Genomic DNA, 17,048 nt, shown 5'->3' with positions numbered 1-17,048 from the left:
AAAATACGTATATTGATTATGATGTATAAAACACGTGACTGCGTATGAACTGCAAATGCTTTGCTATAGCATAGTCCATGATGAGCTAACGTTAAGACATCAGCGGAGCTACTGCAGTTTATCATGTCATGAACGCTCGAAAATGTTGTTTATTAATTCCTTCCAATAAAAACTTTTTTTTTCAAATTTTGATGGGAGCAATTGCATTTATAGAGATATGAACGCAACTGGCGATTTTTAGAACTCATATCTAGCAAGTGTAGAATTACATGTATGTTAGAAACCGGAATACTTACTTACAAGTATACAATTCAACCACCTTCATCAAATATACCAATAAAATGATATCATAAAATCAACAGAATGTAAAACAATGTAGTAGCAGGTTTTAATATACACCCATGTTTTATTGTTTTTGAATTAGTGAAAGTAAACAAACTACCCGTTTCAATAAGACGAAGACGCATATTGTTGACTCATTATAAATTCACTCTCATAAAGAAATCGCAGTGTAGCGCTCTGTGCCGACTTGTGTAATGGGTATATTATAAAACAATCTGTATCAGTGATACTTAGGCCTTGAAGTGGAGTACAATTAGCATATTTTATGATTAGATTATTCCAAGTTATTGTATAAATATTCCCCAGTCGACAGAGAGAGGAAGCGACTTCAGAGCTATGGGGGCCGCTCGCGCCATGACAATAATTCTGTATTTATTTTTTGTGTATTTATTTACAATAACCGAACAAAATGTCAGACAACGAAGACAAATATCGCCGGAACAGTAAGTTTGGATTTTAGTTTTTTTTTATTATTTGGAAAATTTTCTTATGCTTAAATCCGATAACAAAGACTCTTTGAGAACTTTATCATGAAGTGAGAATGTTGAATTAAAAAAAGAAAGATTGTGAACTTGTTAAAAAAAACCCTGATTCAAGCCTAAAGTTTATAATAGTTTATATCGCATACTTTTCACAAATGATTGGGAGCGACATTTTCAAATAAACATCAAAAATTATTTAAATTTTAAGCAAAAATCCACGTGTTTATTCAAATTACATTTCGTAGCTGATGAAGGGGTCCAAGGAAACAAAAATTGAATCATGAAATAAATTTACAACTGTTTTTGGTAAAACTTAGAAAAATTCGACATGTTTTATGATATGAAAAAGCGTGCAAATTTATATATCATCGGTTTTTTTTTTATAAAGTATAGTATGATCCTGGAATGTAGTAAGGAATCATTAAAATTCGTGGGGCCAATTTTCGTGGATTGCTTAAATTCTACAGGTTCGCGGAGAAGTAATTTCGAGTATTGCCTTATATTTACAAAAGGAAATTATACTTTAATACACTAATTTATTCATTTTTGGACGATGTTAATTCGTGGAAAAGAGATACCCATGAATTCCACGAAAATTAAGCCACCACGAAATTTAATGATTCCACAGTATTTTATTCTTAATAACAATAAAATTACAAAAGGAACAAACCCTATTCGTTTTCTTAACGTTCGAAAAAGTTCAAAGGACAAATGATTTACTCATACATAATAATGTGTATAATTTAAAACCGGTGCGTCTTTTAACTTTAAAACGGCATTATTATATACTTCGGCAAAATACTTTTTAAACAACTTAATTATGTCTGTCCTATATGATATTGTGTACATACCCTCTACTTCAGACCCCGGATGATGACGATGAACGGACACCTGATTTTTCAGACGGGCACTAACCACAACATCACGTTCAGATCCACGGGCGGGGGATATGTAAACATAGACGGCGAAAATGTCCAACAGTTAGCCACCTTGGTAAGTATAAAGAACTAAGGGAAGTGTGTGTGTGTGTGTGTGGGAGGTGGGGGATATGTAAACATAGACGGCGAGAATGCCCAACAGTTAGCCACGTTGGTAAGTATAAAGAACTAAGGGAAGTGGGGGGGGGGGGCTTTGTCAATATAGACGGTGACAGTTAGTCAGCTTGGTAAGTATAAAGAACTAAAAGGAGTGTGTGTGTGTGGGGGGGGGGGGGGGATACAGAATGTTTCATGTCAACATAAACGGCGAAAAGTGTGTAGAAATTGGGACAGTAAAGAGCGATAGATATCAACATAGTCGGCGAGAATGACCAGCGGCTAGCCATCTTACTTTATTAAACAAGAAAAAAAAGGTGGGGGGGGGGGGGGGGGGGGGTCAACACATATGGAAGGGAATCATATGATATAGAAGGAAGAGGGGTATATCTACATAGAAGGCGAGAATGTCCAACAACTAACCAGCTCGATACGGGAAAATATCAATTAACCAAATTTAAGTGGGGCATAGTGTTAAAAGCGTTAGACGGGAGCAGGATATGTTCACATGGTCAGCAATATTGCCCCACCGTTAGCCAGCTTGATAAATGCTAAAGCTAAGAAGAAAGCGGTAATGTGTGAGTGGGAGAGCAGGTTTGTCAGCGATAGACGGCGAAAATGCCAAAATTATTTATGTTGGTTTTAAAGAACCGGGGGTGGGTGGGATGGAAGATAGAGAAGATTTTAAAGATGAGTGAAGGGAGCTATGTCAATTTCTCATACAGCAAGAATTATGTCCAATATTTAGAAACAAAACAAGAGAACATGGAAAGAAAATGTAATAGAGGTAGTAGAGAAATGGAATGTGTCGACATAAACAGAAGGCATCCAACAAATTGCCTGCTTTTTTAGTGTTAATGAACAGGACAAATTGGGGAAGGAAAGGGGGCGGGGGGCAAAGTGCTTGGGGGTCCAACAGAAGCGTAATGATGTTATGAACAAACTTTTGATACCACCGACACATGTGTTTTGAACGGGCGGGATGGGGTTGGAGATAAAAGAGTTGGGGTATATGTCTACATGAATGGAAACATCGAGCGGTTATTCTGTTATAATTAAAGATTGGTATTAATGACATAGGGGGAGGAAGAGTTACGAAACTCGTACATTCTGTGCATCTATTTAGTAACATGATATATGTATTCGAGTACTCTCCTTATTAAATGAATAATGATAAATTATGAACACTTTTTGCAAAGGATACGTGGGAAAGTGGAGCGTCTCCTTATCAGCGTTTTATCGGGGGGTAATAACGCTTGGCTGTTGGCCCCCTTGATGTGGTCATTTACATACGGAGGGTCGGTGTTTACGGGGAGCGACCCGGCGACTGGTACTGACAATGGCCGGGTCATTACTGGGCTTTATGAATTCATTATACCGCGCGCCGTGACTTATCGTTACCTATCACAGATGGCAACAGGTGCCCAACAATGCGCACTTACTGCGCATGTGTAAATATGTCGTAACATTTAGGCCAAATTCTTTACGCAAGCTCTTTCATAATTTTTATTCATACAAATTAAGCAATAAAAATACAATTTAGTTAAAGATATTTATCAAATATATCTTTGGTTTCCCATGATTTGAGCTGATAGACTAAAGATATGATTTTTGTTGAACAAAATGATGATGAACAAAAATCATATAGTCTATGACTTTTATTCATCGAGTTTATATCCCCGATGTATTGGGAGTTTGATAAAACTTATATACGTAGCCTACAATATGTATACCATGAGCGGTTCTTATTCCTTGTATTAATCCTCTTTTTATTGATAAGACCCTTTATGACAGCTTTTTAAATACAAAACATTCCAAAATTATTTCCATTGAAATAACAAAATATATATCATACCCATCGTTATAAGTGCAAACAAAAAATGATATATCACCAGGGGTATTCAAAGAAAGCTCAAGATCATCAAAGATCGACTTCATCAATAGCGGGATTCTTAGACGAGATTGTGATGTGCCTCCGTTAAGTTGATACAGGTCATCCTATCACTTACCCCTTACCCGAAAAAAAATGTTTTGAGACAATATTCTGATGATGACGATGATAATGGCGATGCTTTTTTATGTTTAGGTCAGGAGCAACAAAGCGGACATAGACCACATGAAGACGTCACCCACCGTGGTAAGTAGGTGTCGCCGGCCGACGGTGACATTAATTAACGATGCAATCAACTTACAATAAAAGTAAAATACTACAGTGAAATACAATTTTAATAGCATTACCGCAATTGTGGAAAAGATTATTTAAACATACATACTTGTGTAAAGAAAATTTAGTGATGAATGGTGTATGTTGTTATGATCTGGGACGTCATCCCCAATTCAAGATAGGGGACAATAGAAATTAAAATCCACATGTATATTCAATTGTCTGTGTGTCTGTGTGTAGGCGCCCAGTAACCTGGAGACGAGGGTGGCCAATGTAGAACAGCGCCTCAATAACCTGCAGCCGACGGGGGAGGTCCAGAACCAGCTGACCACGCTTAGCAACCGTGTCAACACCCTGGAGATCAATGTAAGGGCGTCTCCTTCACAACCACGTATTACGTAAAATATCAATATTAACGAGGCTCAGTGATCGTGGCTATTTTAAAGTATACTTCTACCTTTAAACAGAGAAGAGTTTGATGAGTTTTTTTAATATATACGATCTGAATGGAAAAAATTGAGGGGTTGCATGTGCTGCATGTTACTTTACCATATGTTATCAATTGTGATTATCGAAATATTAAAATTAACAAAGTTTAACGATGTCCATGGATAGAACTGTGATAACTAGGCATCTTGTTAATTCAGTTTAATCAAACTATGTTTAATACAACTTATTTTGACAATGTTAATAACTAATAAAATTATTATCAAACACTTATAAAAAGTATCGTATAGAGGCAAAAAGTTTACACATAGTTGGTCATAGATAGCTGTAAAATGGTAGGTATATGTCTATTAGTCTTATTTACAAGCATTGATTATGACAATTAAGGGAAATTGTCTCAAATTAATTCATTTTTTAAACAAAATATAGGGCCTGTGAAACTTAACCAATACGTTTGTTTCTGTTTGTTGTGGTTTGATTAGGTGCCCAGTAACTTGCTTGTAAGACTGACGCAGATAGAACAGCGCCTGAATTCCATAACTTCATCGGGCGACCTTCAAACGACCTTGAATGATATCAGGTCAAGGTTAACCACATTAGAAAATAATGTAAGTGTTTGAGTCAATATTGTATATGTTATATAATCAAACAGTGAAGTTTTTTTTTTCATTCGTAAAAACACTGGCAATTTACATTCACCCAATTTTCAATACTTCATTTGAGTCCAAATTAATCATCATACTATATAGCAGAAAGATGCACGAATGTCGAATTTTCTTCTTGAATTTAAGTGTTATAGGTTGGACAAAAAGCAACCTTACAGTATGTAAAATAGGTATCTTCCCCTATTCGAATATGCAGTCCTTCATGAATAATATTATTTTACATCAATATAAAATGTCTGCAAAACTGATCCATGTAATAAAATTGATATACACGTGTTATTAATTATGATTAAAATTAATGAATGATATGTGTTCCTCATTGAGTGTTGATATACCAAACTGTTTTTACACAGGTATCAAACTTACAAGGTCAGATCTCTAATGGGAACTCTGACGTTCAAAGGAGAGTGAGTAAATCTCTTTTTACTATTACTTTTACAATTACTAACATTAGCGCTTCCTTTTTAAGGATAGAACGAGTAACAGACGCAATCGGAATCAAAATAGAGCTATACGAAGAGTCAGGAATAGGGTAACAATTGCACGCCGTGCACGTGCACGATCATGTTTTGTCTTGTCGCACGGATGCAGTATAAAAATCTCTGGCAGAAAATTTGTCTTGCGTGTGAAATGATACCTGCAACATCCTTAATATATGAAAAAAATACCCGATCACATAAAGTGGATTTTCACCTATGGCAAAATAGGTTTTAACGTGCATTGAAAAATTTGATCCTCTGCCTGAAAATATGCATGAAACTTTTCAAGAATTGTTTATTCCATATTTGAATTTACCCTAATGATTAATAAATTGGGCATATAACCAGATGTAAAAAAAGTCACGTGCATGTTCTGTCCGAGTCTATTGCATGAATAATGATACCCTGTCACAAAATACACTTAAGTATACAGTGGTATAATTTGTAATTTGAAATTATAAATAGCGGTCATATGTATTAATTTATAGCTTTCATCCCTATGTACATTGAACTTAATGATTTGAATTTTTGGTACAAGGTTTCCGATTTGGAAGAAAACGTACAGTCTCTACAACAGGTGAGATCAAGTATTTGCAAATGGTATCTTCATTAAATAATTAAATTTTAAAAACGTTAATGATCATAAAATTACAATGACTGAACTTACTGAAATATCCGCGCACCTGCACTTCTTACCTTTAGCTGCTGACACAGAACGAATGCAACTCGAACCCGTGTAGGAACGGAGGCTCGTGCGTGGACAGGTACAACGGATTCTTCTGCCAGTGTCCCCCGGCGTGGAAGGTATGTGCGGGGGCATATGTGGATGGCGGGGATGCGGTGTTAACAATAAGTTACCCTTTAACTGTCCCATACTTGACCGTATTTTACAGGGCGCATTCTGTGACGTGGACGTCAATGAGTGCAGTGAGTACGCGGGCACTGACCTGGGCTGTCAGAATGGGGCCACGTGCGTCAACACCCCGGGGAGCTTCACGTGAGTCGCCGTGTATGCAGAGAAAATGCATATGTAAAATACTTTGATGTCATGACACTTACCTGTCATAATGAAATTGTATTTCAAGATGTCATTGCACTGCACTATAGTATATGAGGTAAACTCTTTCGGGTGCCACAGTAATTACATGTCACAGTATTACTGTATAGATGTTAGAGTACGGCTAACTGGTATGGGTTGGAATATTGGTCACAAGGCATTATGTTACTTTACAGGTGTCAGTGCGCGGCTAACTGGTACGGGATCAGGTGCTCCGAGCGTCACGACGATTGCAGCCAGGCGTCACACCAGGAACTCTGTGGACACGGCACGTGCGTCAACTCAGACCGCGTCACGCCGGGACAGGTAAGGGACACAACCACGCACAGATACAGAAAAACACCATAGCGACTCGTTATCTTAATTTCTTTCACAATTTTGATCTGATTATGGTGTGATGTCTTTGTCTCTAATATCAGGAGACCTCTCTGTTTGATGTCTGTTTGATGTTTGTCATTAATTCTTGAAGTCGTGTAAACTGTGACCATGTGTATCACTGTGCCTTTTCTATATTTTAAATCATGGCTCCTAAAAGCACTAGTACATGTTTATCATTAACAATACAGTCGACTCACGTCACCTTGATCCACAACTAACCATTTTTCTACTCTGTTTTCAACCATCAGTCATCGAGCAACCTAATACATGTATCTAACTTTTTTTGTGAGACTGTAAAGGTAAAAAATAATACGAAATAAAAGAATGTGAGAAAAAGATTCCAAAAGAATTCTAAAGGAAATTTTTTGACGTGTGTTTGATTGTTGTAGCCCAAGTACACGTGTATCTGTGAGGACGGCTGGACGACCAGTGGTTCCAGTCCCATGTGTGTAGTGGACCGTGACGAATGCTCGGAGCCCGGCCCTCGCTGTTCTGCTGACCCCAGCGTCCCGTGTATCAACCTGCCGGGGTCATTCACCTGTGGCCAGTGTCCAGCAGGTAAGACCAGGTGTTGATACGAAATTATGAATGAAGGTTTGTACTTGAACTGAAAATACAGAAAGTACCGAATAAAATCAGGCAGATAGTTTTAGGTTTTAAAGTCCAATGAACTTAAGATGAAGTTATGATAGATGTCATGTTATAGGCATTGCCTCAGCGACATAATGATTGCATTGAATCGCTGGATCAGGGATAGACGATCTTCTTAAATTTTGAATGAAATTTTAAGTGTTGTTTTGATCTAAAAGTGTAACAGTTATATTCAATGTAAAACGAAAAGACGAGTTACGTTAACCTCCGTGGATGATGAATAAACTGTATACAAATATACTGTAATACAAGTATTGGCCTTTATTGAACTTTTTGTCAAACTAAGGACAAATACTAACATGTAGTAAATCTGACTTTACATGTTATTGAATGCACTCTATTGCCCAGGTTATTCTGGTAATGGATTTTCCTGTGTCGATATCAACGAATGTGAAATAAACAATGGCGGTTGTTCTGTTAATCCGAGAGTGGACTGTACCAATACGAGGGGATCACGAACCTGTGGACCCTGTCCACCCGGTAAGTGGAACATTCCAATAACTAAAATCAACTCACCTAATGGCTTGCAATTACATGTACAAATTTACATCCACTGCGTATTTCTCGTAAATTCTTATGAAAGCTGAGTGTTGTTCATAATAGAGTGTAAACTGTTTCACTTCAAAGACCCGTCCATAAAATTTCATTCACCCTCTCTGTTTTCAGGGCTGCGTTCAAGATCGTAGCGGCTAGGTAGGGCTATGTAGCGGCTACGTTGTTGAACGGTAAGCTAGCTTAGCCGCTAGGTAGATATTCGTAGCCTAAATATTTTATGCTAAGCATCGAATTCAAGATGGCCACCTTAGTTACCACTTGTAACAAACACGAAATATATTTCTATAATGATATTTTATTCATCCTTTAAGTTATAATGAATCTTAACATATATATTTCCGCTTGAAATTAACAAATTATATCAATGCATTAAGTCTTTAGTTGAATATTTCCAACTTCAAATCTGAGACCTAGCGGTCCGTTCAATAGACCTCGATATCTACACGACCTAGCGGCTAGGCTAGCAGCTATGATCTTGAACGCAGCCCAGTTGATGGATAATAAACTGAAGACTGATGTTAATACCTGTTTCAACAATTCATTATATTGTTGTGTAGCCGAGAAACTACAAAACATATAGTTCAAATATCTGGTGTCTTACCTGACAATATGCGGCAGACAACAGACAATGGTAAAAATATATAAGGAAAAACAGGGTAACAGGTGTGGTGCGGTATACGGCAGGATCAGAACTGGAGCTCCAGTAGGTTGGACCAGGTAAGGTTGGGGTGGACCAGGGTCAGAGGTCATGCATAACAATACACATACAATAATACAATGCGTTTACACTACACTCCTCCCCGTTTTATAATAAAAAGATGAAGGTATATATATACTACAGTAGGTAATCTCTTTTTTAAAAAGGTTGACAATACAATATACTGAAAAATATGCTAACATTTCTCTAAACGAGTTTTGGAGGAGGTATTAAAGAAAACTACCATATGAAAATACAACGAGATTAAGTACAAATCCTACTTGAATTGGGCAGAACAATATCTAGCCCTAAATTTAGCAGGAACATTACTGTTATTAACAATGTGATGGCACTGTGGACATCAGCGTCCTAAGGCACCTATTTAATATCAAAGATATGAATTTTGAGTACTGGAGTTGGCTCATCGCATGCAGTCTCGTCAATTAAGTAAACGGGACGTATATTTCTAAATATCTTGAGGATGTGCTGTTTATTTCTAAATATCTTGAGGATGTGCTGGTGCTGAACGTTATCCTCCCCTCCTTTCACAGTTAGGGTACAGACAATGCTGGGCAAGGTAAGGCCTCTATGTAATGGAGTGATCAGATTCCACCAACAAATACTAGTACGGTATGTACAATTATATACCAACAAATTATCGTCCAAATGCAGCTTTATTCTGGTGAAGTGAAGGTAGGTATATACCAGGATAAACAAGAACGAATGTGGGCCTATGTGGAAAAAGGCTCTGATCCATATGGTAAAATCTACAGCTGAGTTTAAGATGCAACATTCTTAGTCCGCCGTCTCATGATCTGCAGAACATTCTGCTCCGTCATGAACTTCGGAAAAGTCCTGTTGATCTAGCTGACCATTCTGTAACTTGGAAATGGTCTTCTGTTGCATTAGGTCAGATTCCGGAATTGTTTGTATGTATGTCTATACAAACCTTTGAGGATGTTGAAGCAGTAGCTGATGTTTCCTATATATACCGGTAGATTAACTAACTTAACAGTAACGGAGAGCTATCAAATATCAATTATTCAAAGCACAAAATAGATTAAATCTAATTATGACAATCACCCTTTCTTGACTAACAAATTATTTTTTGTATAATAAATAACAAAACAAACTAGTTTTACATGAAAAGGAATGCTTCTTTCAACTACACACTGTATCAAAATATAAACAACCAAAAATATGAAAACATGGACGGGGAATATATTAACTATAAAAAGTTACATGACACATATTGACTAAGTATACTGTTATTGGTAATAATAAACTATAAATTTGACGTGACCCTGATCTTGGAACTTCTTCATCGACTGAAATACAAGGTACATAAATAACATACAGGTACTATGATAATCTAAGCATATTGAACTTCAGTAGTGCAAATGACAAGCATATAACATTCTACTGACTTGTTCAGAACATGATGTGTATCTTACATATTGAAACAAATGCATATTGTACCAGTATTTTGTTTATACTAACCTAGGAAAGCTACTAGCAAATACTGTACTACATAACTAACATAACTGCCAAGTATCTAGCTAATGGGAAAACTGGCTTGGAAACAATGTTTACTAAAACATAATGATTGTCAGATCTACATATTTAAGTTACTCTTACAACTGTGTAGGATTTAATTGTTGTTCATACTGGTTTGTCAATAACATAAATTTATCAGCAGCTGCAAATGTCTTGATACATGTAACATTCTGCTTAATGAATCATGATAAGTTATTAACAAATTTACAGTTATTTCTCACTAGCAGTCATATTTCAGATGATTCTGCTCCAGATCAATTGCTTCCATTCCCTTTGTGATGGTCTGCATGTCTGTGACCAAAGAGTCGACATGATTCTTCAGGGTGGACAGCCGTTGATAGACCTCAACATAGTGTCTCTTGACTGTCCGCAGCAAAGTGTCTTGTTCATGTGTATCAAACACCTCTGGCTGCTCTCTTCCATCAGTCAGTGCCCCAGCAAGATCTGACATTTCATGTTCATTCCAAACATCTTGCCTATCATCTTCACCACAACCATTGTGTATGTTACCACTTTTGTGTTAGCGTGATCTGGGGATTATTGCAGGGTTGACAAGTGTTGCTTTGGAAGCATTGTTGCAGGTTGCTGCTCGATAGTGGTCAGTGTCATCTGCTGCTCTTGTGAACATTCTACAAACTGTTGGTGTGGTAAGAGCGACATGATTGGCTGATGTTGAGGTTGTGCCATGTATTGTTCAGGAGGCAACTGAAGTGCTAGGAGTGGCGCAAGTACACCTTGCAAATGTGGTTGTTGGCACTGCTGCAATAACATGAGTGTTTGCTTAGATCCATGGGGTTGTGTGTTCCGTGCATGGTCAGAACAAACACTTGCTTTAGCTGTTAAAAGGATATTGCCAGACAATGAAGAAGAACCCTGGTCAGATACCTCAACAGTTAGCGGTTTTAAAGCGCCCACTGTCTGGACCGACTCAGAATTGTAGCAAGTCATCTGCATCTTGGAAATCTTCTCCACATTTCCAGGAATAGATTCAGTACTGGCTGAAGCCATTAGTGGTACGTAACCACCTTGCAACTTTGCCGGATGGACTTGGTACTGAATGCTACCCGTAACTGTCAGACCTGCTCCAGGGGGAGGTATGTTACTGCCATGTAACAGAGTCGGACTGACTTGATCTGTTAGGCCTGGGATCAGATCCTGCATCAGAGCTGGTGCCACACCTGTATTTTGGCATGGTACATCTTGCATTTGAGTTTGTTGATGTACTTGACCAACATGGTATACACTTGGCCTGCTTTGCTGCATTGTGTAATGCTGTGGTGGAGAGATAATCTGATCAAGTTGTGTCTGAGAATTATGTTGTTGTGGCTGTTGCATGTTGATTTGGGTCTGCAGTGTTTGAGTGTAAATCTCTTGTGTCTGCTGATTCTGAGTTAGCAATGTTGGAGCATGTATCTGTTGTGTGAGCTGATCTTGTGTTGTTATTGGTTGAGAGTTAACCTGCTGTGTAGGTTGTATTCCCAATGGTTGCATGTTAACCTGTTGATTGTATTGTACAGTCTGCTGTTGTGTGCATTGAAGAAACTGACTGGGTGTTTGTGAAACTTGTTGTGGCTGCAGTTGTTGGAAACCTGGTGGTGGTTGAATATGATTGCTTGTCAGTACCTGTTGTTTAGTGCTGTTTAGCATAGCCTGATTTGGTGTGCATGGCACATACTGGTTGGAAGTATTTGAGTTCTGTGTTGATTGAACTGGTTGGTATAATGTTTGTGACATAACCTTGAGATCAACACCTTGACCAGTACATGGAATGTAACCCGCTTGTGGTGTAGTGGCTGTTACCAGGTTTGAGTTTGTACCTTGACCACTGAATGGTATGACACCGCCATGTGGTACAGGTGCAATGTTGGTAAGTGGTACAATGTTGACATTTGTACCATGATCACTAATTGGTACGTAACCACCCTGTGGTATGGATGCATTGTTTGTAGGTGGTACATTATTGACGTTTGTACCCTGACCACTAATCGGTAAGTAACCGCCCTGTGGTATAGGAGTACTGTTGGTATATGTACCTGGTACCATGTTGAGATTCGTACTATAACTACTCATCGGTATATAGATGCCCTGTGGTATTAGTACGCCGTTGGTAAGTGGTACAATGTTGACATTTGTACCATGATCACTAATTGGTACGTAACCACCCTGTGGTATGGATGCATTGTTTGTAGGTGGTACATTATTGACGTTGGTTTCCAGACCATTAAATGGTACATAACTACCCTGTTGTATAGGTATATTGGTGGTAGATGGTACTATGTTGACAATTGTACCCTGACCATTGAATGGTATATTGCCGCTTTGTGGTATGGGTACACTGGTGGTTGGTAGTACTGATGCCTGAGAAACCGATGACTGGAAATTGCTTGGTGCCTGGGAAGGAAATCCACTTAGACTTGATGTTGTTTGGTATGGCATCATTAACCCCTGAACACTTGGCGGTATGGAACCAGTCGAACCACCCTGTGCCTGGGAAAATGTACCAGTGTAACTTGTTCCAGTGGCCCTTGAAACTGTATATCCAGTTGGCATCATTCCATTGACATTTGACGGTAAATAACCTCCCTGTGTCATGGAAGAACTTCCAACTAACATATTTGTGTTATTTTCTGGTCCCATTGAAACACCTGACATTACCCCCCATGGATTTAGAATAGCACTTTGTGGAGGGTATTGAGCTGAATATGGTGTTCCATATGGTGCAGGGATTCCACTGTAATGTTGGGTGAATCCTGGAGAGGCATTATGACCATGTAGCACTGTACCTGTCTGCAGGGAAAGTTGGCCTGTAGACACTGGACCTACTAATGGTTGCTGAAATGCACTCTGTGCACTCACCCCCTCACTAATATATCCAACGTTGATTGGATTAGAATACATCTTGTTGATCATAATGATGGTAAGTCAATGAATTGTCCATTATTGACTGCATGGTTGACTGCATGCTGGTGATCACAAGTAATCAGTTCTAACTTTAGTAATTTCAAAGCCTGAACTAATTTTGACAATTAAATACAAGAAATATCTATAATTCAAAAACTTGTTTTAAAACAGAGACTGAACAAAAATAACCTAATTGAGTGAAAAAACAATTTGAAAAATTTAGAAAAAAACAAAAATTCTCTTCTTTTTTCTTAAACAATTTTCCCCCTAAAGTGTAATTTTAAAAAATCTGAAAAATTAACAAATATAACAGCCCAAACTACTTGAACTTATGATATGTTCAACTAATTTAATACAATTTAATTGTCAACAGATATGAAAAGACCTTATGATATTGTGAACTTATCAAATAATGCTGCCCACAACTGGTATACTGCAACAGCAGCAAAAAAAGTTCAAGAAAATATTTCAAAATATCAATTCTCCTAATGAATAAAGTAAATGTTCATTGCAAACAATATAATAACCTTACTTAAAACTACTAACTAAAGCTTGAAAATATATTCTATAAACTACTAACTAGTCTAATGTAAACAAACACGTTTTCAGAAAAATGAAATCGAAAGTGAAAGTTACTTTCACTTTAACCCGTCACAGTCGATTTGGCGCTAAAAATGGCGACAGACAAGACGACCGAAACAGTAAACAAAATGTCAAAAATATGAAAAACATTCTCTAGGCAATAATAACTACAAATATGACTTTCAAAGTTAGATAAATGCTTGAGTGTGACAATATACTACATAAATACGAAAAATAATTGAAAAACTACGAAAATTTTATACTCTTGAACACGTGTTTACAATTCACGCTTATCATGCATGAAAAACGGTCACACACGTGTGTACAGAAACACGAGTGACAAAAATACAAGACGAATTATACTAAATTTCGCTCTAAGTACGCTTATGAAAACGCAAGCAAACAACAATACACAATAGAAAAAATAATGACAATATTGAGTTCCGATATGAAAATATCACGACGCCGCACGTGCTAATTGTCAGCACGCCGTGACAAAAACACACTGTGAAAACATGAAATTACCGGTCAAATTGCAGGAATAACGCACCTGACGCTTATAATAAACGTCCAATGCAAATAAATATTGTTCAAAAACGAATTTGACCAAGAAAATCCAAACGGCGATATGTGTATCGCCGTGTGGACAAAAATATCCAAAAATACACAAAAAATACAATAAAAGTTTACCGGCGACGCCAATGTTGTGTAGCCGAGAAACTACAAAACATATAGTTCAAATATCTGGTGTCTTACCTGACAATATGCGGCAGACAACAGACAATGGTAAAAATATATAAGGAAAAACAGGGTAACAGGTGTGGTGCGGTATACGGCAGGATCAGAACTGGAGCTCCAGTAGGTTGGACCAGGTAAGGTTGGGGTGGACCAGGGTCAGAGGTCATGCATAACAATACACATACAATAATACAATGCGTTTACACTACAATATTTTTGTCGGTTCATCGGGATATAACGACATTTCGTTCGATCATTACGGAAAAAACACACTGACTCGGATTGTGTTTTATTTTAATGTGAAATGTAACTGTTATTCAAAGTATGAACCAACAACAAAAAATATATCCATGTTGTTAACCATTTTACGACCACTTTCGTACTAGGTTACCAAGGAAATGGCGTGACGTGTACGTGGGTAGGACTGTGCAATGTAAACAATGGAGGGTGTCATTCATTGGCTACATGCCAGGAATCTCCAGGTTTGGCTCTTTATTAATGTTTTTATCGAAAATATCAATTAATTTCGCGACAAAAACTTTATAACACTGTAAAATGCAAAAATAACAAATGTATCTTGGTTCTGTAAAGAAGACCAGTATACAGTGCTGTGTTCACCTTACAGGTATACAGGGTGTGGTCTGTACCTGTCCCCCGGGGTATGTGGGTAATGGACAAGGTTCTAACGGCTGTGTGACCCAGGGTGTGACGGATGGACCATGTGCCAGCAATCCCTGCAGGAACGGGGCGCTCTGTCAGGTACTGCACGCTATAACAACATTGTAAAATCGGTAAACCCACACAAGTCTTTTGTTTAAAACATAATCTTCCTTCTTACATGTAAGATCAATTCTATGTAAGAATCAAAATTCTATGGCCACGCACAGTCACAGACTTTCTTCATATTTTACAATTTGATAGTCTTTGATGAGTAAAAAAGCCTCACACCATTTATTTATTGCTATGTAGTCTCGTTGTCATGGTAACAGAAGGTAAAAATGTATTCAGCATCAATGTATTTGCACTGTGCGAAGAGTTGATTATCTTTCATTGACTTTGGTTTTTAGAACTCAGGGTCTACATACAACTGCGTTTGTCAGTCGGGCTACGAGGGGAACCAGTGTCAGACCAATACCAACGAGTGTGCAAGCAACCCGTGCCAGAATGAAGGCACGTGCACTGACCGGGTCAACGGATACACGTGCGCGTGCACAAGTTCTTACACCGGAAATAACTGTGAAGAGGAGACGCAATGTAAGCTATATCTAAGATATCGAAGTTGTTCATGTTCTTGTAGATTTACGGTTGAGTTAATAGAACTAAAGTCTACAACAACTTAGGTGTACTCTCTTTGGTCAATCTTTCAATTTTACGCAACGAATTCCTTTTCTAAAAGAGAGACTTACTTTTCAAACCTGGGACTACAAAGACCTACGTTCATGACTAAAGTCAACTTTTATTATTTTTCTGAATACAATGATTTAAATCAACTGTCATAAATCTTTGTGTTACAGCGTGCGGCGGTGTGTTGACTCAGGAGACAGGAACCTTAACCTACCCCACACAGACGGGTGCCACCTACCCCCACGGGGTCAGCTGTTCCTGGAGAATTGTCTCCACCCCCGGGAAGATCATCTCTGTGACCTTCACCTCCTTCAGCGTGGAGAACCACCCTGGCTGTGCCTACGACTACCTCCAAGTTCACGACGGTCCCAGCGCCACTGCCCACAAGATCGGGACGTACTGCGGCTACACCCTCCCCCCGCCCATCAACACCACCCAGCATCAGATGTACATCTGGTTCTACAGCGACCAGTCCATTTCTTCAGACGGATTCTCACTTAACTGGATTTCCGCTGATCCAGGTAAATTTTTACTGTTTATGATGATGTATTTGGTACTCACGTAACGAAACTGAAATTTTGCGTCAAAGTAATATAAATAATTTGAATATAAATTCCAAAGTTGAAATAAAAAGTTTTATTATACTTTCATGTTAAATACTGAAATCTGATTGGTTTAGACGCAGTTGATAATCCGTTCTATTACCCTCAGCGTTAGCAACACACTTAGCAACGGGTAACACAACGAATTGTTACATGCGCGTAAATTATGCGCGTACGGTTCGCCGTCGAATTCACGTCATTTCTATATAAAAGCAGTAAAAATATTCTCTTAAATTAAGACATTCAGTATAATAAAATAAATAGTGCCTGTTTGGGAGGATAACAGTTGAAATTGACACCCCTCGAAAACCATTGTCAGCCTCCGCTTCGCGTCGGTTGACAATGGTTTCCTCGGGGTGTCAGTTTCAACTGT

At 38.1% G+C, this 17,048-nt stretch overlaps 1 protein-coding gene across 2 annotated transcripts in view; it reads left to right on the top strand.

The window, feature by feature from the left end:
• The first annotated feature begins 624 nt into the window (after positions 1 to 624).
• The window catches only part of LOC105327358 (cubilin), a 45,025-nt gene continuing 28,601 nt past the window's right edge, over positions 625 to 17,048 (top strand). The window contains exons 1-16 of one of the 2 annotated variants that reach the window (XM_011427782.4): positions 625 to 785; positions 1,688 to 1,817; positions 3,945 to 3,995; positions 4,263 to 4,388; positions 4,952 to 5,077; positions 5,604 to 5,666; positions 6,152 to 6,190; positions 6,316 to 6,417; positions 6,507 to 6,610; positions 6,847 to 6,976; positions 7,438 to 7,606; positions 8,048 to 8,179; positions 15,116 to 15,211; positions 15,355 to 15,488; positions 15,797 to 15,983; positions 16,244 to 16,594. In XM_011427782.4, the coding sequence (XP_011426084.3) occupies positions 679 to 785; positions 1,688 to 1,817; positions 3,945 to 3,995; positions 4,263 to 4,388; positions 4,952 to 5,077; positions 5,604 to 5,666; positions 6,152 to 6,190; positions 6,316 to 6,417; positions 6,507 to 6,610; positions 6,847 to 6,976; positions 7,438 to 7,606; positions 8,048 to 8,179; positions 15,116 to 15,211; positions 15,355 to 15,488; positions 15,797 to 15,983; positions 16,244 to 16,594 (2,047 nt within the window). In that variant the 5' untranslated portion in view covers positions 625 to 678. Of the gene's footprint in view, positions 786 to 1,687; positions 1,818 to 3,944; positions 3,996 to 4,262; positions 4,389 to 4,951; positions 5,078 to 5,487; positions 5,542 to 5,603; positions 5,667 to 6,151; positions 6,191 to 6,315; positions 6,418 to 6,506; positions 6,611 to 6,846; positions 6,977 to 7,437; positions 7,607 to 8,047; positions 8,180 to 15,115; positions 15,212 to 15,354; positions 15,489 to 15,796; positions 15,984 to 16,243; positions 16,595 to 17,048 lie in introns of both variants that reach the window. The other variant, XM_020066838.3, reaches the window with a different exon arrangement.

Source organism: Magallana gigas, chromosome 5 (assembly GCF_963853765.1).
Source record: "Magallana gigas chromosome 5, xbMagGiga1.1, whole genome shotgun sequence".
Taxonomy (NCBI): domain Eukaryota; kingdom Metazoa; phylum Mollusca; class Bivalvia; order Ostreida; family Ostreidae; genus Magallana; species Magallana gigas.
The sequence above is the reverse complement of the archived record's forward strand: the minus strand, read 5'-3'. Positions and strand labels throughout refer to the sequence as shown.